The sequence below is a fragment of the Rhamphochromis longiceps genome, linkage group LG5, assembly GCF_057381845.1.
Source record: "Rhamphochromis longiceps isolate RC_006_pf linkage group LG5, R_longiceps_female_GT1.1, whole genome shotgun sequence".
Classification (NCBI taxonomy): domain Eukaryota; kingdom Metazoa; phylum Chordata; class Actinopteri; order Cichliformes; family Cichlidae; genus Rhamphochromis; species Rhamphochromis longiceps.
Genome location: NC_140561.1, coordinates 35,117,371 through 35,140,800, shown reverse-complemented (window position 1 = coordinate 35,140,800; position 23,430 = coordinate 35,117,371). Strand labels below are relative to the sequence as shown.

At 39.6% G+C, this 23,430-nt stretch overlaps 3 protein-coding genes across 8 annotated transcripts in view; 1 reads left to right on the top strand and 2 right to left on the bottom strand.

Annotated features, from left to right (window-relative positions):
* The window catches only part of slc12a5a (solute carrier family 12 member 5a), a 194,504-nt gene extending 185,057 nt beyond the window's left edge, over positions 1 to 9,447 (top strand). The window contains exons 22-26 of the mRNA XM_085407391.1: positions 2,590 to 2,715; positions 3,509 to 3,702; positions 3,946 to 3,960; positions 4,199 to 4,332; positions 6,791 to 9,447. Of these exons, the coding sequence (XP_085263517.1) occupies positions 2,590 to 2,715; positions 3,509 to 3,702; positions 3,946 to 3,960; positions 4,199 to 4,332; positions 6,791 to 6,882 (561 nt within the window). The 3' untranslated portion in view covers positions 6,883 to 9,447. The remainder of the gene's footprint in view (positions 1 to 2,589; positions 2,716 to 3,508; positions 3,703 to 3,945; positions 3,961 to 4,198; positions 4,333 to 6,790) is intronic.
* The window catches only part of LOC146670440 (N-acetyltransferase 8-like), an 850,360-nt gene that overhangs the window by 265,035 nt on the left and 561,895 nt on the right, over positions 1 to 23,430 (bottom strand). The window lies entirely within an intron of this gene.
* ncoa5 (nuclear receptor coactivator 5) lies at positions 12,871 to 22,984 on the bottom strand. 6 transcript variants are annotated; one of them, XM_085407398.1, is made up of 12 exons: positions 22,862 to 22,981; positions 20,384 to 20,442; positions 18,843 to 19,098; positions 18,507 to 18,614; positions 17,725 to 17,788; positions 15,549 to 15,767; positions 15,354 to 15,472; positions 14,955 to 15,084; positions 14,554 to 14,756; positions 14,245 to 14,449; positions 13,975 to 14,066; positions 12,871 to 13,829 (listed from the first exon to the last, which is right to left on the bottom strand). In XM_085407398.1, the coding sequence occupies exons 3-12, from the start codon at positions 19,009 to 19,011 to the stop codon at positions 13,264 to 13,266; spliced, it is 1,875 nt and encodes a 624-aa protein (XP_085263524.1). In that variant the 5' UTR covers positions 19,012 to 19,098; positions 20,384 to 20,442; positions 22,862 to 22,981; the 3' UTR covers positions 12,871 to 13,263. The 6 variants fall into 6 exon arrangements, with proteins under 6 accessions (XP_085263524.1, XP_085263523.1, XP_085263522.1 ...); XM_085407397.1 differs by having other exon boundaries at positions 14,554 to 14,753; positions 15,354 to 15,475; positions 22,862 to 22,980; XM_085407396.1 differs by having other exon boundaries at positions 15,354 to 15,475; positions 22,862 to 22,979.

Here is a 23,430-nt window from a genome sequence, read left to right as displayed (position 1 = left end):
TCTCGGGTGGGGGTGATGATATCGCCCCCCTGACCTGGCGTCCTGACTCCTCCTTGCCGTAGCATTTGTGTTGTACCTCGTCAATATATCGAGAGGATGTGGAGGGTGAAGGTAACGGTGGTCCCCGTGGTAATCGGAGCACTAGGTGCGGTGACTCCCAAGCTAGGCGAGTGGCTCCAGCAGATCCCGGGAATAACATCGGAGATCTCTGTCCAGAAGAGCGCAGTCCTGGGAACAGCTAAGATACTGCGCAGGACCCTCAAGCTCCCAGGCCTCTGGTAGAGGACCCGAGCTTGAAGGATAAACCGCCCGCAGGGGCGTGCTGGGTGTTTATATATATATATATTAGGGGTGCAACGATACTCGTATCGATATTGAACCGTTCGATACAGTGCTTTCGGTTCGGTACGCATATGTATCGAACAATACAAAATAAATTTTTTATTTATTTTATCAACTTTCCTTCTGACGATGCTGTCTGTGTTGAGCGCTCAGTGGATCTGCGCTTGACAGTGCAGCCTAGGCGGAGTAGTCGAACGCAGATTCACTGAGTGCAGGGCAAGCTAGCGAGACAGAAGTTAAGCTCTCCTTGCAACATGGCAAATTGAACCTCCCCCACCCTCATTCAGATCTGGCGTTTGGAACTATTTTGGTTTTCATGTGAGGTATGACCCTGAAGGTAAGCGCGTCATGGACTAAAGTAAAACAGTATGTTGGATGTGCATGGGTGGGAGCTAGTGTGTTAGCGCAGTTAGCTCGTCCAGCCCCATGCACAGGCGATCTACTGTAGCTCGTTAACGGAGATTTGCCGTGTTGTGGCGTTAACTCATTTCAACGAGATTTACGCTGACAGCACTAGTGGGAACACAACGAATATGACTGCACATTTACACCGACATCATCCTAGTGCAAAGACAAGTGGAAGCAGACAAAAACAACAAGCACGCATGCTACTAACTTTACCCGAGTCATTTAGACAGCCGTTAGCACATGATTCTCCTTATGGGGACCTGATATGTTTAATATGCTGCTGAGAATATAGCCCAGAAGAAGCGGATAGTATAGCTTTTATTTTGGAAAGAGACATTTCTCTGTAATAAACTCTCTTTTCCAAAGATGAGTGATTCCTCAATCAGATACAGGGCTTGCAAAATCACCTGCCCGTTGTCCCGTGGCTAGCGATTTTTCCAGTCGGGCTACCAAAATCTATCTCTGCCCTGCCCGTCGGGCTATCGTAGGAATGAAAAATATATGTCAATGCTTTTGCATTCTTTCGGAAATGTAGCTGGGTAATTATGTCATTGGCATCGGTGAGCCACTGCCAATATGTGACATATTGAAATCGAGTTTGAATTTGCGCTTGTTTTTTGCTTTCACTTGTTTCACTTTGCAATCCCGGGAACTGTGTATAGAGAGCGACAGCACTGATTGGTGAGTGATGATAATTTGCGCATCAATGCCTCTGACATCGTCTTATCAATCGTTAGCTTACTATGCAAACATGACAAGTGAAATCTCCCGCAGCAAGCTTAAACATGTGAGAGGTTGATCGCGCAGAGAATCGCTGAGCTTATGTGAGTGCGTGTGTAAAAGCAGCAGGATATATATTGTAGCAGGTCAGGGCTGTTCAGGGTTCTGTTTGTACAGTTATGTTTTGTTTATGTTGCCATAGTGACGGGTGACGCCCTCTCGCTGCGACGGTGTGTCCTTCCGGGGTCAGAGGGCGCCCTGTGTGTTGTTGTTGTTGTTGCTGTGCTGTTGCCGCGCTGAGCAGTTAGCTAGCGGCAGTGTTCTTCTGCAGATGTCAATAAACGGCTGTGCTCCCTGGCTAGCTCATGGGAAGCAAGACCAAACGATACCTCCGTCTCCTCCTTGTCTGAGCTCGCCACAATATTTTAGTTCTGTTGAGCCAAATAAGACAGGTCAGGGTGAAGAAATGACAGCCAAAGAAAAGCTTACCACAAAACGGAAAAGTTATGACAAATCAGACTATAAGGCAAAAAGAAAGTGCAGCTTTATGGTTTCATGGACAAAAGAATTTCTGTGGCTGCAATATGACAAGCGAAATAACCAGGGCTGCACATAAGTGGTCCGCAGGTGCGCATTCGCTGTCAAAATAAAAAACGGGCACAAGATAAGAAGTTGCAACGCGTGTTTGCATACATAAGATTTTCAGGAGGAGGACAGACATTTGTTTAGAACTCTTAAAGATGTCGAAGAAGCTCCTTTAAGCAATTACTGTGATGTTCCTCCACCTCCAAAGAAATGTCAGAAGGAGCCCGAACCACAAAAGAAGCACGTATTCTCGGAAAAGTAGTTGCAGGAGGTGAGCTGGCTTCAAACAAATGATGAACGCACAGAGATGTGGTGCGGAATGTGCCGTGAAAATTTAATAAATGACAAATTAAAAAGGCATGAACATTTTTTTTGTATCGAAAAAATATCAAACCGTGACACCAAAGTATCGAACCGAACCGTGAATTTTGTGTATTGTTGCACCCCTAATATATATATATGTGTATATATATATATGAAAAAAGAAGCTCAAATCACTTTTTTCATGTTGCCCCTTCATTTGTGTCTCCACAGATCCAGAGCATCACTGATTCATCCCGTGGGTCTATCCGGCGTAAGAACCCGGCTGCTGTAACAACCCAACTGAGTGTGACTGAAGACCCACCTGCTGGCAGCAAGGAGGAGAAGCCCGAGGAAGAGGTAGGATCAACTTCTCCAGCAGCGCTGATCTCAGTTTGGAGTATAACGTTTGTTTTGGTCACAGAATTTTTTTAAAATTTTTAAAAAGCACCCTAGTGTGTTAAGATTTTTATTATTTAAACAGTGAAATGCAGACTATAGGTAATCAAAGAACAGCAGCATTGAAGCATTCAACTGTCCATGTCTTAAAGGGGCAGTTTGAGATTTTGAATAATACCTTTATAGTGCTTGTATATAAAACTAAAGGAATGGTTTTATATACAAAGGAAAGGAAGCAACCTTTAGCTTAGCACAAATGTGACGCTAACCGCTGCTAGTGGTAGGGTCATGTTTATCATAAAAATATGTGAGTGATAAAGGTATCAAGCATTTTATCTAGCCCTTTGCAAGAAAGCAAGAAAGTATTTTGTTTCATTTTCCAAATATTAAAAAAAGAATCATCTAGAATCATTTGACTGCAGCAAAAAAGATGGATTCCCTTTCTGGTATTTTCAGTTTTCCGTTGAATTGATCTTATAGTATCTCATAGTATTTTCCTTTGAAGAACATTTGCATAATTTAATAGCCTTTAATATAAATAAAGCAGCATAAGGCTCCCTAATCACACTTCTCCTTCCTCTCCCTTTCTCTAACACTGTGGCTCTCTGTGACTTTACCTGCATTCCTACATTTCCACCTCAATTGTGACTCTTTCAACCTTCCATGTAATGTACATGTAAATCCACATCCGTCCACTTATCCTCTCGTCTCATAGTCAAAGTCGGCCTCTTCCCCTGTGTCCCCCCCTGCCCAGGTTCAGCTCATCCATGACAATACCACCCCGGCCAGCCCTGCAACCCCAGCCACTCCGCTGACCCCTGGAGAGGGGGCTCAGAGCCCAGGGGAGCAGGTCCAAATGACCTGGACTGAGAAGTGTGACGGCGAGCCAGCCAAGCCGCCTGGAGCAGCAACACCAGAGGGCATCAAAGACATCTTCAATATGAAGCCGTGAGTATTTTCCAATGCTTAGGGAACCTTTGGCTGTTATAAAACTGAACTACCCGCTGGTTACTAAGAAAAACAGAGCCTTGAGTCTCTTAATTGTGTTGTTTGCTTTCTTCGAATTATTGTAACACCAGAAATGGCTACTAATATAAGATTTAGGCTTGCATGCGGGAGAAATGAACTTCACTAAAGACATGAACAGTTTAGCACTGATAATGGTGTATTTCTCCTTTTGCCATGCTGCAGTGAGTGGGAGAACCTGTAAGTACTGAAGTCTCAATAAACGTCATTCAGTCCACTCATGTTTTATAACGTTCAACTCAACCACGTGAGCAGATGACAATCATTTTAAAAAAAAATGTGTGACTGAGCGCCATGTCACCCATGTCTCCACTTGGCATCACAAAATTCTGTGTCATACGCTTTAAAATAAAATGTCTGGATGCTAATCAACATGGATATATTTTGACTTGCTCTCTGTGACTTTGTCTATTCTCAGGAACCATTCCAATGTGCGACGTATGCATACAGCTCTCCGGCTGAATGAGGTCATTGTTAAAAAGTCTTCAGAGGCCAAGCTAGTCCTTCTCAACATGCCAGGGCCACCCAGGAACCGGACAGGTGATGAAAACTGTATCCTTTACCCAAACAGTAGGTTTACTGAATGGGGTCTCTAATATATAGGTGACAGAGGTGCCAAACACAACTAATCAGCTTTGACAGTTTGGAGTTGCATTTGGATGTCGGCTAACTGGTGAGAAAGAGATTAGAATATATAACATATATATGAGTTTGCATATGAGCTTATATAGATTCACCAGTTACTTTGTTATGTACACTTGTTTAGCTGCTTGTTATTGCAAATATATAATCAGCCAGTCACAGGGCAGCAGATCGCTTCATTAAGCCATGTAGACATGGTCAAGACAGCCTGCTAATGTTCATACTGAGCAATGGGGATGATAAGTGATTTAAGTGATTTTAAATGTAGCATGGTTGTTGGTGCCAATTAGGCTGGTCTATTGCTGGTCTATTGCCAAATAGGCTAGTCTGAGTATTTCAGACACTGCCAATCTTCTGGGACTTTCCATCTTTAGGGTTTACAGACGATGGCCTGGAAAACAGAAAACATCTCTGGGCCAAAATACCTTGTTGAGGTCAGAGGTCAGAAGAGAATGGTTAGATGGGCAGAAGACCACACCAGATGCCACTGCTGTTAGCTAAGAACAGAAAACTGAGGCTATAGTTCACAAAGGCTCACTGAAACAACAGAAGATTGTCTGATGAGTCTGGATATGTGCTGCGACATTCAGCTGATAGGGTCAGAATTTGGCCACTTCAGGCCAAATGATGGTGGTTTAATGGTGTGGAGAATATTTTCCTGGTACACTTTTGGCCTCTTGGTATCGAATGAACACCACTTAAATGTTGCTCACCATGTGTGTCCCTTTATGACCAAAGTGCACTCATCTTCAAGCAGGATAACACACCGTGTCACAAAGTTCAAATATCCCAAACTGGGTTCTCGAACATGTCAGTGAGTTCTCTGTACCCAGATGGCCTCCAGAGTTACCAGATATCAATCCAATAAAGAACATTTAGTATGTGGTCGAACAACTGTGTGATGCTATCATGTCAGTACAGCTCTCTGCGAAATGTCTCAGCTGAATCTATGCACAAAGAATTAAGGCAGCTCTGAAGGCAAAAAGGGGTTCCTACCTACTAGTAAAGTGTAAGTAATAAAGTGGCCAGTGAGTGTATAAGAATACTGTGTCATGGATGTGTAAGACAGTGTTTTATACATCTGTAAAGGTTCAGTTTCAAATTCTAATTAAGTCTTCAAATGTTTAAATATAAATGATAAAATGCTTCTGAAATAAAATTCTGATTGTGTTAAACTTTGTTTATCAATCCACACACAATCATATTGAGTTTGGGCCTCGAGCCTCTATGTAACTTTGTGAAAGATTTGAATTGTGTGTTAAAGCAATCTACAGAGGGTTTGGGTCAGTAAGTTAATTGTCTTGATTTCAGGAACAGTAATAATTTGTTATCAGAAACATTCTGTTTAATGGGTCTCTAAAGATCTAATTAGGATTTCAAAGCACAAACCATTATTGCAGAAATCAGAGAACTTTATAACTAATTTTTTCAGGCTTTAGTTTTATGTTTTATGTTTTTATTTTGTTTGTTTTTTTACAGTATATGAACCTAATTATGAAATATTTTTCTGGCAGTGTCCTTGCTTTGTTTACAACAATTTAAGCCATGAAGTCCAAGGAAACTGCTTGTAGACCTTTGTCATAAAAGTCAGGAAATGGGTATAAAAGCTTTGGGTATTTTCAGTAGCACTGTAAATTCAAAAATAGGAAAATGGAAGAAGCCAGAAATCACTCCACCTAGATCTGATCATTCAGCCAAGCTTATTACCAGACACCAGGAGATAACAAAAAGCCCAGCAGTCATTCTAACAGAGCTTCAGAAGTCCTTTCTACAGATGGAAGAACCTGCCAGAAAGACCACAATGTCATGAGCACTTCATCATTTGGACCTTTTGGGTTCGAGCAGCTAGACAGAAGCGAGTCTGACAACTTACTTGAAGTTTGTCAAACTGCATTTAAAGCCCTCTGACAGCATTAGGAAAAAGCTCCTCTGACAAGTCAAAAAGCGAACTCTTTGAATAGCACCAAAATCTTTTTAGAAGCAAGACGACAGTCATCTTTTGGACAGTTTTTTTCAAAGCCCATCTCAATGAATATATGGAGCAAACTATGATATAACACGAGTACGGTGCTTTAGTGGCTGCAGAACAAATCTGTGACTTCTCTTTACAAAACAGACAGACAGCTGCTTACAGATGCTTTCCATCCAGTCCGTCAGAACCCAAACAAATGCCAGGAAGAAAGTGATAAACGTTCCAAGTGTAGATGCCCGAGGCCTGTAAAACTGTACCTCCGAAAAACCTGGTTTCAGGTTTTCGAGGTTTCATTTTCTCATTATAGGTCATTAAGTGTAAAGTGAGCATCACAGAGCAAAAGGGGAACATTGTGAAGTGAGTGTATGAGCTGTTTCCTTAATCATTCTCTCCCAGATATGGAGTTTCTTGAGGTCCTCACTGAGGGCCTGAACCGAGTCCTCCTAGTCCGTGGAGGTGGTCGCGAGGTCATCACTATCTACTCCTGAAAGAGCAAACCCCCTCCCCTCATTATCACCCCTCTCTCAGCCCTGCTCCTGTGTCACTCGTACCCAAACCCTCTCATCAATGCTGCACCATTATTATATCATTCTTACAGTTTATTTCTATGACATAGTCCTCTCACACTCAACCAAATAACCCAGCTCAGCTTCAGCACCTCTCCGCCAGCTCCAACCCCAGCAAACCAACAAGCAGTATTAAACACTAAGCTACTCTCACTCCAGGCAAAAAACCTGCTATAAATAGTATAGGCTCTAGACTGAATTAGATGCTATCAACATTTGTTCTTGGAGACGTTTTTTGCTTTGCAAGATTGAAGTCTGCTACAGAATCTCGCACTGAGTCGCAGTGACTCGGTCAGGAGGAGGTGGTGATGGGGTCTGCATGGGTTGTTAGCTGAGGTGTGAGCACACATGCATGTATGTGTCTCTTTGTTTTAATCTAGGTAGATTTTATTTATTTTTTTCCCCTGTTCGAACACAAATGTGGCATAGACACGGCTTCTCCACGGAGAGATCGAGAGCCAGCTGAAATGAGATCAATGTAGGATTGTCTATTCGGTTCCCTCGTGGTGATCGGACACTTCCCACAGCGTTCCAGCCTGCTGTCTACGATGTCAATAACCGTTTAAGGCAAAAGACACTTCTACCCACAGTCAGTGTCACCTGCTAGAGGACGTATGTATGAGTAATTCACAATGGCATTTGAAAAAAGTGAAATGGCATGTGGATCAGACTTGCAGTATTATCTTTAAATTGATGCTCCACTCGTTCTGTTGATTCCATCACCTACACTCCTTTCAGCTCATTTCTTAGTGGCTGTTCATCCCTGTGGCCACTGTTAGTGCCAAAAAATACAAGGCTAGCTTAGTTTGTCGAGATTGACCCACAATTAAACTGTGAATAGCAGAAGCCTGGTGTGACAGCAGAGTGGGGAGAGATGACAAAGCCCCCTCTGAGGAGATTATCAGCGCCAGCACCCCTCGACCTCTCGTGTGGATCACTGTAAATAATGTACAAGCTCTGACACGTTGTTCAGTATGAGTGTAGTATTTTTGTGACATACTAAAAAGATTCTAATGGAAAGGAAAAACAGAGACAGCTTAAAACAGCTGCTTTAAAAAAAAAAGGTTATTTATTTATTTATTGGATTTATTTATTGGATGGCATAGGCTCCTTTCACTATGATAAGCGTCATTGTAACCTCGACAAAGCACTGCACCTGCACTGTCCACCACTGTGCGACGAGTGAAATTTTGATGATTTCATCAAGTTCATTAAGAAAAAAAAATACTAAATGTTATTTTTTCATGTAGAGAGCAAATATGTATTTACGTTTATAGACTGAATTTACACATATTGATGAAATAGCTGTATATCATCTTGGCATTCATAGCTCTGCCACTGTTTTGCCAAACTTCAATACATTAAATGTGCCATATCCAAGTTTTTTCAGAGAAGTGGGAAACAAAATTCTGACAATTGAAGTTAGAGAGAACAAAGTGTCATTAAAAAAAAAAAGGTAAAAGGAGGCGTCTACAGGAAACTAGCATGGTGATGACACTGTAGTTGGAACTTCACCCTATAGATAATTAAAGAATACATGTTCAGCCCTCCATAAAACGTCCAGCTGTTGTCGATATCTGCTCTTGCCCAGTTGAGTTTTTGAACATCTATTGGTTATTTGTTTATAGGGTCTAGCCTAAATAAATAGAGAGGACAATGGCTTCTGTAGCTACTCACTTTGTCCACAAGAATGAACTCTATGCAGTAGACTACTCTCCAGTGAGATTTTCTATCCTATTTGATTGGTTGTGAACAAATCATATTTACGTTTGAAGAAGAGTGCATTTTTGAAGGAATGTGCAATGGTTGAAATCTGGACTTGCGTGATCACGTTATTTATTTTTTTACACATATATTTTGTATATGTAGATTTCGTAAGTCTTATAAAATCCAAAATCATCTCACTCTGACCAAGGACAGCTGTCACTTTACTTTGATTGCTCCTGTTTCTTTTCTTAAAGAAACTGTTTTTGGTCATTTGCACTTCTAGTAGAAATATACAGTAAATATAAATAAACATATATATATATAAAAATATATATATACAGTATATACGATATAGGGAAGCAAAACAAATTAGTTTCTAGAACTATTTACAAACAGTATTAAATGTTTTTAGTGTTGCTTGAATGTCGGACCATATGTTGTGAATGCTGCTAGTATCTATAGATTTATTTGTACTGTAAATAGAGATGAGATAAATCAACATTAAAGATATAGTAAAAAGGGTATAGACATACATATCAGCGGTGGTAGCGGTGGTTATCTAACAAGACACGGCTGTACCTGTACACATTTGGCCCGTGATCTCTCGACAGGGTTAGCTTTCTGTTTTATTAGAAAACTATACTGAATATCTTGATGCAATATTATAACTGAGGGCAAAACCGTCACCCTTTATTGTCTTTTCTAAAACGTGCTCTCGAAATTACTATTTTTAATCCCCTGAGTAAAGCGAACCAGTTTTTGGGGAACACGTTTTCTGTTTAGCGCTATTTAAAGAAACCGAGTGGAATTGCCAAAACATTAAAACATGAATATTTGTTTTGAGACTTTTAAACACACCTACCTGTGACACCTGAAGACAAGTAGCCCACTCCTAGTTTCAAAGATTTCTCTGTGCCAAGTGATGAAGAATTTATTTATTATGCTTGTCACAAAAAAGGGGGGAGGGGGTTGTTTGACACTCACCTGTTTTTGAAGAACATGGTTATTTTGGGATTGTCTCTACAACATTGCCTGCATCAACTGAGCCTTTTAAATTTATTCAAAAGAAAAGATATCTGATGTTTATTGGAGAAGTTTATTGGAAATAAATTTAGTTATGGAATTATAAATGTTTTATAATTGCTGTTTGCATGGTACCATGTGGCAATATTTGTTTTAGTGATTTTATATCGTGATGACTTACATGTTTTAAGGTGCAGAGTCGGAGTGGTGGAGAAAGGTGTCAAACATTCTCAATGAGTTTCCGATTTTGAGAACTCAGGAGTGTTGCCGCACAGTCGGCAGCATGGTTTAACATTGAAAATAAGTTTTTTTTTTTTTGCAAAAAACTCAAACAAAAAACAAAAACAAAATAGGAAAAAGTATGAGTTCACTATATTGTTAATCGTTATATTTCAATCTCGCTCAAGTAGTCTTATGTAATGTGATAGAAGATTTTGAGTTTGCAAATAGACGAGCCTTGGGAATAGTCATTTCACATTTTTGTAAATATGAATATCACAAATCAAGGACACTGTAATCTGCTAGTGTTGTCTTTTGTTGTACACTGTTCTATCACTGTGGGCAAAGTCTTAGAGTTTTGTAAGATTATGTGCAATATTGTTCTCATATTGGTATTTTTTTCCCATTTTGTCATAATTTCAGTTTATATAAATAACTGGAGATGTCAGCAGTCTCTTAAATTTTTAGAGTGTTTGTCACCAGGTCTTTTGGACCAGAAAAACCTAAAGTGTTTAACCAAAATGTGGCAGAGGCAGCACAGCACTTTACACTGAGGGGCACTCTGTGATAGAGGGGTCGGATGGCAAAAGAGCCAGCCCGCTCTGCACAGACTCTGTCCCACAGTGATCCCTGGTGGCACAAGAGTGTATTTACAGCCAGCTCTGGTGGTCTGACAGCTCAGACTAAAAAGAATAAATAAATATCATGAAATCCCATCATCTTGCTGCGGTTCCCAGCTGCAACAGTTCAGATTATTAATTTTGTTACATCTTATCATTTGACCGTTTTCTTGGACATTTTTAGCATGCATCACTTTTTTCTTTCCTTTTTTTCCTTGCCAAACTTCTTTAAAAGAATAATAGTAACTGTTAAATTTCTAGTGCTTGTCACTCAATCTGTGAGGTGAGCCTTCCCAGAATTCCCCCTCAACCCCACTGCTCAGCCCTTCTGCCCCAGCTCCCTGGTCTCCCCCATCCCAACCACGAAAATCCACCCCAGCTCTGTATTTTAAATGTGACTGCAGTATAATTCTGAGAAATGATCAAAGAATATAAAACTCGCGCTTCCAAACCTGGTACAGGCTCTGCTTGGACAAGGTGCGATAGTCGATTTAAAAACCAGCACGTCCCTCTCCCCCCTGAACTGATCCGTGATTTAGATCAGATCTTTCACCTGCACAACTGTAGCATGAGGCAAACTTGCCAGTGATCATTACCCAGTCTCCATCCTAAAATGGATATTAAGGGCTCTGAAACACATCTGTTACTGGGTTGAGGAGGCTGTCGTGTTAAGACACCAACAGAGAAGTACAAAACTAATCCCAGATTATTGCAGACGGGGGGGCACACAGTCTGTAGCTGAAATAAGATCCTACCCCCTCAATATTATCTTCACAGAAGCATCAGATGTGCCTGATATGGAAGGTAATGCAACAGCTGCACTTACATTTCACACAGTCGATCTCTCTGGGAGTCAGATGAGAAAAACTCAAGCGGCTATTCATGCAGTGCAAGCAGAGCCCCACTCCGGTTATGTTGTGTAACTCAGTGCATGCATGCAACTACCCCGAACAAGGTGTTTTGAAAATATATTGGGTGTTTGTGGTATAAAAGTATTTTGTTTATATCAGACACTTTTGTTTGTAGTAGTAGAATATTTTTCCTTAGCACTGGCCCATTGTATCCCAGGATGAATATTATTCTAGTATGAGATTCTATTTTTTATGGTAGATCTGTTGACATGGTCCTCTCATTGTGTCTAATAGCTGGAGATGAAGTGATTACCAAAGTATATTTCAGTTAACTACATAAATGAGTGTGAAAATGTGTGCTCCAGTGAATTAGATGAAGACATGTGCAAATTGTTTACCTTCTTATCAAAATTTGTAGCAAATGTCACTCCCCTGAGAATACTGTTTCAACAAGGTAAAACAAAGAACACTGGACGTGCCAAGGTATTATAGGAGACGCCTGCTAATTTTTATTTTTAAATGTTTGAAAAAGCAGTAAGTCTGCTGCCTGTCCAAAACTGGTGATGTACCTCTTTTCAGTCACCAGTTTTGGTTTTATTCAGTGTATTGTTAGAAGTATTTCCAACTACCAAAACGGATTTGCTATTTAGGCTTTCAAATGACCTTAAGAGGACAAGTTGTGCATTTTGGGAAGGGCACAGGTATTGGTTTATTGCATTTTGTGCAATAAACCAATTACGGCTTTATCAAAAGGTATATCCATCTACCAGCATCTCTGAAGCTCAAAACTAACACGCATCTAGTTTCCGTGATTGCTACTTCAAACAAGGCTTAAAAACATCATTTGTGAAAGGACTGTGTCTGGGCGTTAGTAAGTTGCTGGTCTTGACTAAGAAAGAGCAGAGTATGTAATCTGTCATTACAAACTTTGTTTTTCTGTACAGTTTAAATAAAGGGGTATACACAAGTACTCAGCTTTAACAAATGCCCAGTTTCATTTGAACGATTCAGGTATTGGAGATTTGAGTTTTTCTGCTATGGACTCTCTTAACAAAGACACAGCTGTATCTAATTCAACAATATTGAAACATTGTTTCATTCTGAACCGTTCTCTACTTCCTTGATACCGTACCTGGTCTTATGGTAAAGCCGTAGTGTGTTCCTTTCAGTTCTGTGGGAGTGTGTTTGTGTGTACATGTGCACTTGTACCTGCTGGGGGCGGGGGGTGGTCATGGGCGAGGGTGGGAGGGGGCTACGTGTAAATAAAATACAGTTAGGAGTTATTTTATTTTTTTGTGTCAGTGCAAGTTAAATATTCTAAAACAAAAAAAAATAAATAAAAAAAGACCTGTATTATTCTCTATTGTGGTTCATGGTACATTTAAAAGAAAAAATAAAGAGGAAAAAGTAGTTTTATCTTACATTTCAAATGCTTATCTCTATGGCTTCTGGCGATACCCGTTCCATTTTATAGATTTGTCAGCACAAAATGCAATAAACCAATACCATTTTATTACAGGAATTGTGTCCGAGTTTTTAATTATGTCTTGTTTTGTTCATGAAAAAAACAAAAACAAAACAATGTTACAAATTAAAAGACTGTAAAACTATAAGACAATAGTTGGAAAAGAACTGAGAATTCCATCTGTAAGCAAAATGTACTTCATAACGAGACTGAATAATTATTTTCTGGCAAACAGCTGCAAAAAAAAAAAAAGTCTTCACATTTTATGAACAATGGAGGAAAAGAGATTAAAAGGTTTTACAAAAACATCCCTACAGTCTACTGATACTAAACAAGAAAACTCACTGCACAGGAAAGTTTATGGCATCGGAGGGGAAAAAAAAATAAAATTAAAATAAATTCAGGGTTCTACAGCTTTTCAGTAGTGTCGGGGGTACATAGACACAGGTGGGGCCTGACCCATGCTGGGTGCTGGTCTTGGGGCTTGCTGCTGAGAGGCCCCACTACTCACCAGATGGTTGAGAGAGGGTCCACTCTGAATGAGTGTGTCCAGAGCTTTCTGGACACTCGGGTTGTCAAAATTGATGCCTGAAGCAGAGGTGGGGGGTCTCTGAATACTGGTGGCAACTGGCATTCGGCCTGGAGGGTTTGCGTACCCCTGAGATGCAGGTGCAGGAGGACCTGGCATTGGTGGGCGGGATGGGTTTTGGGAAGGAGACTGGCCAAGAGATCCATATGAGTGTGACTGTGAGGGTGCAGAGGGGAGGCCAGTAGTGCCTGTTAACTGCCCACTGCCACTGTTGAACAGACTGAGGATTTTAGCCTGCAGCTCCTGCTGGTGACTGGGATTAGCCGAGGTGCTTGAACCCGCTGACAGACTGAGATGACCCGACTGTGGGGGTGTGTGAGTAGATGGAGGGAGTGCTGCAGCTGAAGAGGGAACTTCATGATGTACTGCTGGAGGAGGCCCAACATGGACTGGAGCTGTATGGAGACATATCAGTTATTTGCTTCTCTATAGAAATCATTGTATTCAACAGAAACGTCAATAACCATTTCCAGTCCACCAGTTCCTCTCATTTTTATGTGCATGTAAATGAAAAAAATTAAACCAAGGAGGTGGCATTACCTGCAAGGGGATCTGCTGTGCTTCGTACCAGCCGAGCTCTTTTGTCCTTCAGGTATGCAATCAGACTGTCCAACTCGTCTGGAGTCACAAATCTACCCAACAAAACAAGATTATTCTTTCAATACAGAGAAACTAAATATCATGTAGATTACTACAACACACCATCACTAACTGATGAAATGTTGCATTCCCCAAAGCCATGTTATTTCATTGTAAAGTCTCCATGTTTCAGGATACTTGTATAAAAGCATAAAGATTTAAACCAGCTACCTATTTTCAGCCAATAGTGTGATGTTCGTAAGTAAGGAGACGGGGTGGCTCTCTCGGTCAGGCTCTCTGAGTAACACATCATCTGCCATCTTCGCAGCCTTTCTGGCTATCTCCTCACGTTCTTTTTCACGGTTTTCGATTTTGTAGGTGTCATAGTTGTGGGCAACCAGCATCATGGCGTCCTGCATGGGCATGTTTCGATGCTCTGTAAGAATAAATGCAAGAAATGAAACCAAACAAAATAAGATTCTGACACTTCTGAATTACCTGAAACGTTCCAAAAAACACGTTAATGTCATCCTGAATTACCTTGAGGTGTGCCAAACAGGATATTGACAGTGCAGGAGCGATGCACCTGATGTTGTTGGGTTATGATGATGGCAAAAGGAGTACGAGCTCGGCCTACATCCTCCAGTGCTTGAGTTAGAGACACTTCTGTGTTGAGGAAGATCAAATCCACCACCATTCCCAAGTCACGGACCTTCCGCCCAACCGTCTCAGCATACTCCCTACAGTTGGTTTTAAAGCACAAGTACAGAAGCGCGCGCGCACACACACACACACACACACACACACACACACACACACACACACACACACACACACACGAGCAGTATGAAATGAAAACATTCCATGTACTTTGAATATTTAGAGATGTTTCTGGTCCAGTATCAGTTTTTCTTCCTATAAACAACAGACTGTGGACATACTTTTGGGCTTTGTTGACAACAATTACAGAGCAGTCGACAGGACGGTCAGCGTCATGACGCCGCTGGAGTTCTTCATAGTACTGCCGATACAGTTCATTACGCCGGCGTTCTTCTGGTCGTAGACGCTCCTCTACAGGTAATGAGAGGTGGGAGTGATTTCAAAATAATGTCCGTTTAAATTTGTATCCATTTGAATTTAATTATGCAGAAATCCTGGTACTTTATATTCTTAGTGCTTTCAATTGTAAACCCAATATTACCAAAAAAAAAAAAAGTCAAGATATTAGAGGAAAATCATGAGAATTAAACCCAAACATGAGAAAAAAAAAATCTATTAAAATTCAGAGTATTCACACCAACCAGTCCTAAACTATACCCTGTACACTGAAGACAACATACCTTCTGGCTCACGACGTCCATTCCAGGGATCTCCATAAGGATCCCTGTAGGTCTCGTCCTTCCTCCTGAAATAATCTTCTGCACCACTGCCACTACGGTAGTATCTGTCATACTCGCTTCTGCTGTATGGGAAAAATTTCAGGTTCAAACAAAAAGCTTAACCATTAAAGACTCAGTGGATGGTTTGTCAGTCACCTGTAAGCAGAATCCCGTGGGTCACCTCTGATGTCCTTGTCTCTGCTCTCTGAGCTACGGTACCGGTAATCAGGGTCACGAGAGTGGCCACCTGGTCGAGGCTCCCGGGAGTCCCTCCCATCACGGCTGTCCCGAGGCTCACGTCCGTCACGCCCATAAACAGGTGAGCGAGACCGAGGTCGGGGCTCTTTGCTGTCCCCGTAGGTGCTGTAAGGGGCCCTGAGAAAAATGTTATCCATTAGTGCAGGTTAAGAGTTGAAGCTGCCTTTGAAATATTAGAAAACAGGAATGCCTGTCCTTAGCGGATGAGGACAGGTCAATGGGCTGGTAGTGTAAAACTTGTAACGGCGCAAATAAACAAAGTTTCCCCCCCCCCTTTGTTTTCCTTCTTCTTCAGACCACTTGCGTGAATTCAAACCGGTAGGTGATTCCGATAATTCTTAGCAGCAAGTTTTCAAAAATGTTCTGTGATCTACAAACACACAACTACCAACCGAACATTTAATGTTTGACCACAAATCCAGCTCTGAATAAAACAAACTTTTTGAAGGTGGTTTTATTTTGCACATACAGCGCAATAGGCTCACAGGCTGTTCATTCTTCCAGAAGTTGAACTTCCATACTATAAATGAGGTTGCAAGAATGCCAGAGACCAAGTAAAGACGTTTCAAGTAAAATCATATAATATTCTGAAATAGCATGACATACCAGTTTTGAGTCAGATTAAAGTATTTTCCTAACCGCTTGTGATTTGACAGTTTCTCTCGTTAAAAAAAAATAAATAAATTTATACATCAAATAAATAGTATGGTTAACCAAACATTTGCTTATTACCATGTAAAACGTAACTTTCATTAAAGGCTCAACTCCGAAGCGGTTCACAAACAAAATAAGACAAAACTACCAAAACACGAAGCGCGTTTAGCGATTATTTGTATCGCCACACAATGATACACTGCCTACTTTTCTATTCCCTAACATTTAAATTTTCCCTGGTCCACAAAAAATAAAATAAATAACGCAGTGTTACACTTACTCTATTTACACTGAAGTAATATAAAATTCCAGCAGCTAAGTGTTGTACAGAATTTATTTATAAAAAAAAAACAAAAAAAAAAAAAACCCCTGCATATTCTGTCCAAGGTACAGTGAAACACTTTACTTACAATATGACGAGATAGAAAGATGAGAAGAGTTTCCCTTAAGTGGATCAGATGAAATGCAAGACTTACAGCAAGTCAACATGGAGGAAGTCTAAAAGATAAACTTTCACACTGACCTTTAGTTACTTATCTTAACAATTCACAATAGGCAACTAAATCTAAATATGCAGAAACCCAGTGACCAGTGGAGCTGGACCATAACCTGCTGCCTCTGAAATAAGTTTCTCTGATGTGTAGGATGCTCTGTAGCATGTACTCAGTCATAAACTGTATGGTGATCACTGAGCTGAGCTGGTTAAAGGAATACATAACAAAGCTTAAACTAAAAATACAAGACCATACTGGCAATTATGGGGTCTTTTTTGTATTATTATTATTATTATTATTATTATTTTTTTTTTTTAAATATAAATACAAAAGGTACTCTATGGAGTTTGGACCACTAACAACCTGCAGCTGTGGTTTTGAGGTTAGGTCAACATGGTTTGTATTTTGTGCAGACATCAGCTGATACAACGGTTTTATGTTATACACTGCTACTATTCAACTTTAGATCAGATACATACGCCTAATTAAAAATGTAAAATATTAATGATAAAAATATTGTTGTGAGGCATAGACCTTCCTACAGGATATGAAACATGAGAAAGTGACACACGATAGTCCTATCGTCACGCAAAGAACACCAGTGCTGAAAAAGAGCCACGACGTGAAGAATGTTTGAGACAAAGACACTTAAATTACATCCATATGTCTCTATTCTTTATTTCAACACATCAGTAAACTTTTAACTTTGGTTGAAATACTGAATCCGGCATAAACAAATCCGTCTAATGGTGCAGTAGCATCCATAAAGCGAACTTCTTCACTGGTGGAAATTACAGGTGAGGATATAGTTAAATACCTTTTTTTAAAAAAAAAAAAAACAAAAAAAAAAAAAAAAAAAAAAAAAAAAAAAAAAACCAACAACTGTGGCGATGGTAGTTCTTCACACTCATTTCGCGTTACTTTACCTTCGTGGAGGGCTCTGCTGGGATTGAGGTTTAGCTTGCCGTCGCTCCACTGCCATATTTACATCTGAAAATAAATCAATCCAAACGTTGAACACAACAGTGACATGGAGATCTGCTAATGATGTTCACGCAAAAAATGGAAGTGGCTGCGTCACCGTCCAAATGAAACAGAGTGCCAGGATCCAAATTTTAAAATCCAAAAAGGACGGAAGTTCAAAATGCAGAAGATTCTGTCGCCCAATCTGTCAAATTGAGTTTGAGATGAACCCAAAATGATGGACGTCTTTTCTCCGGGTCAAAATTTGCAAGAAACTAGCAGAGCTTGAATGTATTAGATTTTCAAGTTCAAATTTGGGCTTCAGAAACTCCCCAAACCAAAAAGGTGACACATATGAATCCGCGTTGAAATATCGTACACAACAGCATTGCCAGAATTTAAAAATGCATGTTTGCCTTTATTGTTGATTTGCAAGTTCAAAAAGGAAAAGAAGGAGGAGAGAGAGAAAGGAAAAAAAAAAAAAAAAAAAAAAAAAAAAAAAAAGCACCGTGCGTTCGTGGTTGATCAGACTCTAAACGTAGGGGTAATTTAAAAAAAATAAATAAAAAATAAATACATTTTATTCCTAAATTCAGACAAATAATTATGCCATTCAATTTTGTTTTTTTTTTTTATTATTATTAGCACATAACCTGACCTTATTCTTTCATTAGCTTGTTTTTTTTGGAACACAAATAATAACTCCTTCAGCCATACAATCACATCACTTGCAGTTAAGGCTTACCTATTTTATAACCTTTATATATTCGACCTTTTTGGGCCGCCTTTGCAGCTTCGGCTTCCTCAACGCGTTCAAATTGTACAAATCCGAACCCACGAAACATGGATACGCCTGGAAGAGGAATATTTTAAGTGCACAACCTTAGGACAATTCTGAAGAGCCATTTTTGATCAAAATACCCATTTAATCCCTTTTAAATATATAAATTAGAACATTCTTGTATTTCATGCGAACTTGTCTGTAATTTTAACTAGTCAAAAATATTTCACGACTTTTAGGGACAACCTCCCTAATGCATACTGTCGTCATGTCATTAAAACTTGCATTGTGTTTACTGACCGACTACCTTCCCGTATGGGCTGAACAGGTCTTCCAAATCCTTCTTTTCCATGTCGGAGGTCGGCAAATTCCCAACAAAAATCCTCCTCTCCAAATCTCTAGGATCATTACTGCTGCAAGAGCGCGAATAGCGCCCTGGTGATAGGCTGCGACTCCTTCGGCGAGACATGATTAGATCCCAAGTTCACCGGTTTGTATCTTCGTGCGTCTCAAATGCTTGAACAGGTTTGGTTTGTTCACTTAAGAGATCAAATTCCTTGGAAGGATAAAAGGTCAGACAGAGCATCAAAAAGAGTTCAATCTTCAAATCGAAATTAAACTGGAAATGTACCGATAAATCATAAACCACTCCAAAATATTTACATATATTTATAATTTTCTAATTTAATTAACCTGTTGTGCAACAGGTTAATACACAAAAGGAAAAAAAGTTGCACTGCAAGTGATATTTTTTTTCCTTTTTAATAAATGTTGATTTATGGTAGCTTGTGCTGAAATGAAAATATTCTCATCTCCCCATAAAATGGATTTTGGATAAAATTTTGTTTGAAATAATCGTTTATTGGATATATGCGCTTAATGAAGAAGAAAACTAGAACGTGTAAAAACAAATACATTAAATCTGTTTAAATGGCACAAGTTATGCCAGAATTTGACTGAGACGTGCATAATGAATTAAGGTTTCTTCTTGTAAAATGTGCAATGCCCCTTTTCATCTTCACTGTGTGCAGACTTTATTATTAGTGCAAAATAGATGAGTTTTCCACAAAGAAATGGCAGCAGAAGAAAATGAGACCACACTAGAAAAGCAGGACTAATCAGTGATGAAAATTCCACAAATAATGTAGGAGAAAATAAGCCGCAATTCCCACGGTGGTGTAAAGAGAAAAACTTAAAATGACTGACTATACCACTGATTGTTTCCCCTCTTTAAATTTATTTTATTTTTTTAATTTAATAAGTAATGTTCAATAACACACTTCTTTTGATCCAAAATGCAAAGTTCTCGACACCGTACCCCAGCGAAATCCAAAACGGTCCTTGGTGGTTGTATAGCGAGAGAGAGAGAAATGACAGACACCGGTGTCTGAAGTTCAGGATTCAGAGTGACATATACTCTAGTTATAGTTGACGAGTGAAATATTTTAGAAGAAGGTTCATGGTGCAAATTTAAAGTCACACCATCCGAGAAAAATAAGCCCCATTGGGTCTCACAACAGTCCTTTGTGAAATAAATGCAGTCCTCTTCTCTTGAAATAACGCCGTCTTGAAGAAAATCAGATTAGCTGAAATGAAATCACGTTCCTGCGGTCACTCTGAAAATGCCAAAACCTAAAACGGCGCAATTTTCTTAAAAGTCCTTAGGAGAAATGTGCGTTTTATGTGCCTTAGATAACGCAATATAAAATTATTTAAGGACAATAGAACCGCAAGAGGTTTTTCGGTCTCAAGATACATACAGCAGAAAGACCAGAGAGTTTCATTGCATTTATGCTTGAAGGAATTTACATAAACCTTTCAGGAAGCAGCTCCTTACATACCTTAACTTGAACCTGGATGGCCTGGATTCAGCATCCACTGAATTTAGGAACTAGTGTGTCTGGAAGGAAAAAAAAAAAAAAAAAAAAAAAAGAAAAAAAAAAGATAAACACCACAATAAGCTTATGAAAGTAATCAACTGAAATGCTCTAAAATATAGTCTCAAACTGCCTTTCAGAAAATTATTGAATAAATTGATTCACAATAACAACTCTCCACACCAGCCTCAATTTCCCATGGCAGAAATTCAAGTTGCTGGAAACATTCCTCCTAGATTTTGGTTCACATTGACATGATAACATCACTGCGTTGCTGTAGATTTGTCAGCTGCAGATCCTCAATGCAAACCTCATCATTCACCACATTCCAAAGGTGCACTATTGGACTGAGATCTGGTAATTGTGGAGGCCAAGAGCACAGTGTCAACAACAACATTGTCATGTTCAAGAAACTAGTTTTGAGATGTTCTCAGATAGGTCTGGGTGGCTAAACAATGTTCAGATGATATCAAAGAACGTGCCAAGAGAATATCCTGCCAAAAATGTCACACCAGCCTGAACCACTGATACATGTCAGGCCATTTTCATACTTTTATATGTTAGTTACAGCAAATTCAGAACACCAGACTAATCAAACCAGGCAATGTTTTACTAATCTATTTCTTGACCAATATTAGTGACCCTGTGTAAACTGTAGTCTCAGTTTCCCATTCTTAGCTGACGGGCATGGCACTTGGTGTGGTCTTCTGTTGCTGTAGCCCATCTGCACCAAGGTTTGAGATTTTATGTAGAGCAGGGCGATATGACCAAAAATATCTATCACGATATAAATTTTAAAATTTGCGATAACGATATAACTGACGATATAATTGACACTAGACAAAATACTTTACAACTCCACAACTTTAGTGCAAAAAAACCCATTAATGTATTTTCACTTAAACAAGCAGCTGTTTTTTTTATGTGCATTGAAGTTATATAAAAAATTTACAGTGCAAATTCCTTGCTGACATTTTAACCAAAAGGTATTTCCAGTGGAAATTGGCCGACATATCCTCAGCATAACCATGTATAATATCCACAACTTAAAAAGAGGTTACACACACACACACACACAATATGGTAATATTATGTTGAAGCACAGTACATATCATACATATCACTCCGCGAGGCTCCTGCCTAATATAGCCGTAATGCTCCGGCAATCCATCAAGCGGTGCGGGTTCGTAGCTTAGCAAAGTCGTACTAAAACATTTGACAGATTTTCGAGCGCCGTGTACATAAAATCGTTTCGAGGTCAGTAAACACAACCAGAATTCATGCATAAGGCACACGGGATTATAAGGGGCACTGTCGATTTTCAGAAAAAAAAAATATCAAAGGATTGATTTTAAGTGTGCCGTATTTTCCAAACAACACGGTAATAACGACGGCCCGCTAGCATGCTCTACCAAAAATAGTGCTTTGTTGTGTATCTGACGGACGAAAGCCAAACCAGTTCCACACCACTGAAGTTGCAGCATTTTTACAAACCAATTCTGGTTCATCCGTTTCATTTAACGATCCGTGTTCGCTCTTCTCATTCTGCGTCGCCGCCATGTGCGTATGTAAACCTAGGCACTGCGCATGCGCGTTTTACCCATATTCTATCGCGATATTTCATTTTCCTATCGTTGCCCAAAATTACACCGGTATTACCGTGAACGGTATGATATAGCCCAGCCCTAATAAGATGCGCTTTTGCTTACGTTGGTTGTAAAAAATAGTTACTTCACTTAATATTGCCTTCAATTCAAACCGGTTTGGCCACTGTCCTATGATTACCAACAAGTCATTGTAAGTATTAAAAATAAGCTGCTTCTAGGAACAAACACATAATTTTTAAGAAACCTCAAAAAAAGTCAATTAGCTGTAAGTACTTCACGTGCCTTGATTTAACGGGAAAAAATAAGTAAACAAAATTTGAAGCATGTTTGTAAATGAGACAATCTCAATTGGATCATCTGTATAAATGAAGGTTAAACAAAATAACTGAATGACCAGCAAAGCAAAGTAGCACATTCAAATGCCAGTCAAGTGTATCACCTCTCACCAAACGCCTTTTTAGCAATACAAATTCGACCGCGGCTCGTAATGTTACTTTCGATTGGGACTCTTCGCCAAAGCTTTCCGGTATCCGATTTACACGATACAACACTAGCTATGTAATCCAAAAATAGACTCGTTACACTGCTCATAAAACTAAGTCGGTTAACATTAAAAGCAATGCTCTCATACACCGCCATTCCGAGAGACGTTATTGGTTACGGAGTAGCTACATGGAGCTAGGTTAATGTCGGCGGTTAGCTTCTTAACGCTACCTTAACCAGGGACGTTAAAACCAAACAGATAGGTTCACAGTTACGCCTGCAAATGCTTTACGATCCACGGTTCGCTGCAAGCAATGCTATAGCAAGAACGACAGGGCGACAATGTACTTACCTTCAAAGTCTATTTCGTGTCAATTTTCAGCCACCCAGCGTCACGATCAACCACTATCCGCTCACAATGCTGCCCTTCTTCTTCACTTAATTTACGGCAACTGGCCCCTGATATCTTCTTCTACCCCTTGTGTGGATGTAACTACCATTTCATTTAGCCTATATATCGCCACCTATTGACTAAAAATAAAATACGTGCAGTATGCCCTTCGAATCAATAAAACGAATCAGACCTTTAGAGCCATTAAAAACAATTACCAGAAAAATATACGTTTTTTTAAACGGAGTATTTTTTTTAACCCTCTAACAAATGATATAAAGGGAATTAAATAATAATTTGCATATATGCGTTGTAATTTGTATTGTATTGTATTTTCTAAACCGGTCTCTCTTTTTTTGCAATGTTTTGCTTAATTAATAAAAATAATTAGTTCACGCTATTTTGACTCAGTATAGCTTAGCGGCTTCAGATGACTGGAAGGTAGCAAGGTTGCCAGGTTGAGATGTTGTCCTCTCGGTTTGTACGTAAAAATAACGAAAGCATTATAATCCCTGAATTTCGGCATTTTA

Bases quoted from the DNA above. Each gene is read 5' to 3' on its own strand.
- ncoa5 (XM_085407394.1), bottom strand. From the start codon at position 19,011: ATGTCTCGCCGAAGGAGTCGCAGCCTATCACCAGGGCGCTATTCGCGC. The intron at 15,768-17,724 runs GTAAAGTAACGC...CATTTTTCTCAG, and splicing joins CAGCAGAGCCCTCCACGAAG to GGCCCCTTACAGCACCTACG. The intron at 15,085-15,353 runs GTATGTTGTCTT...CATTACCTGTAG, and splicing joins TGGACGTCGTGAGCCAGAAG to AGGAGCGTCTACGACCAGAA.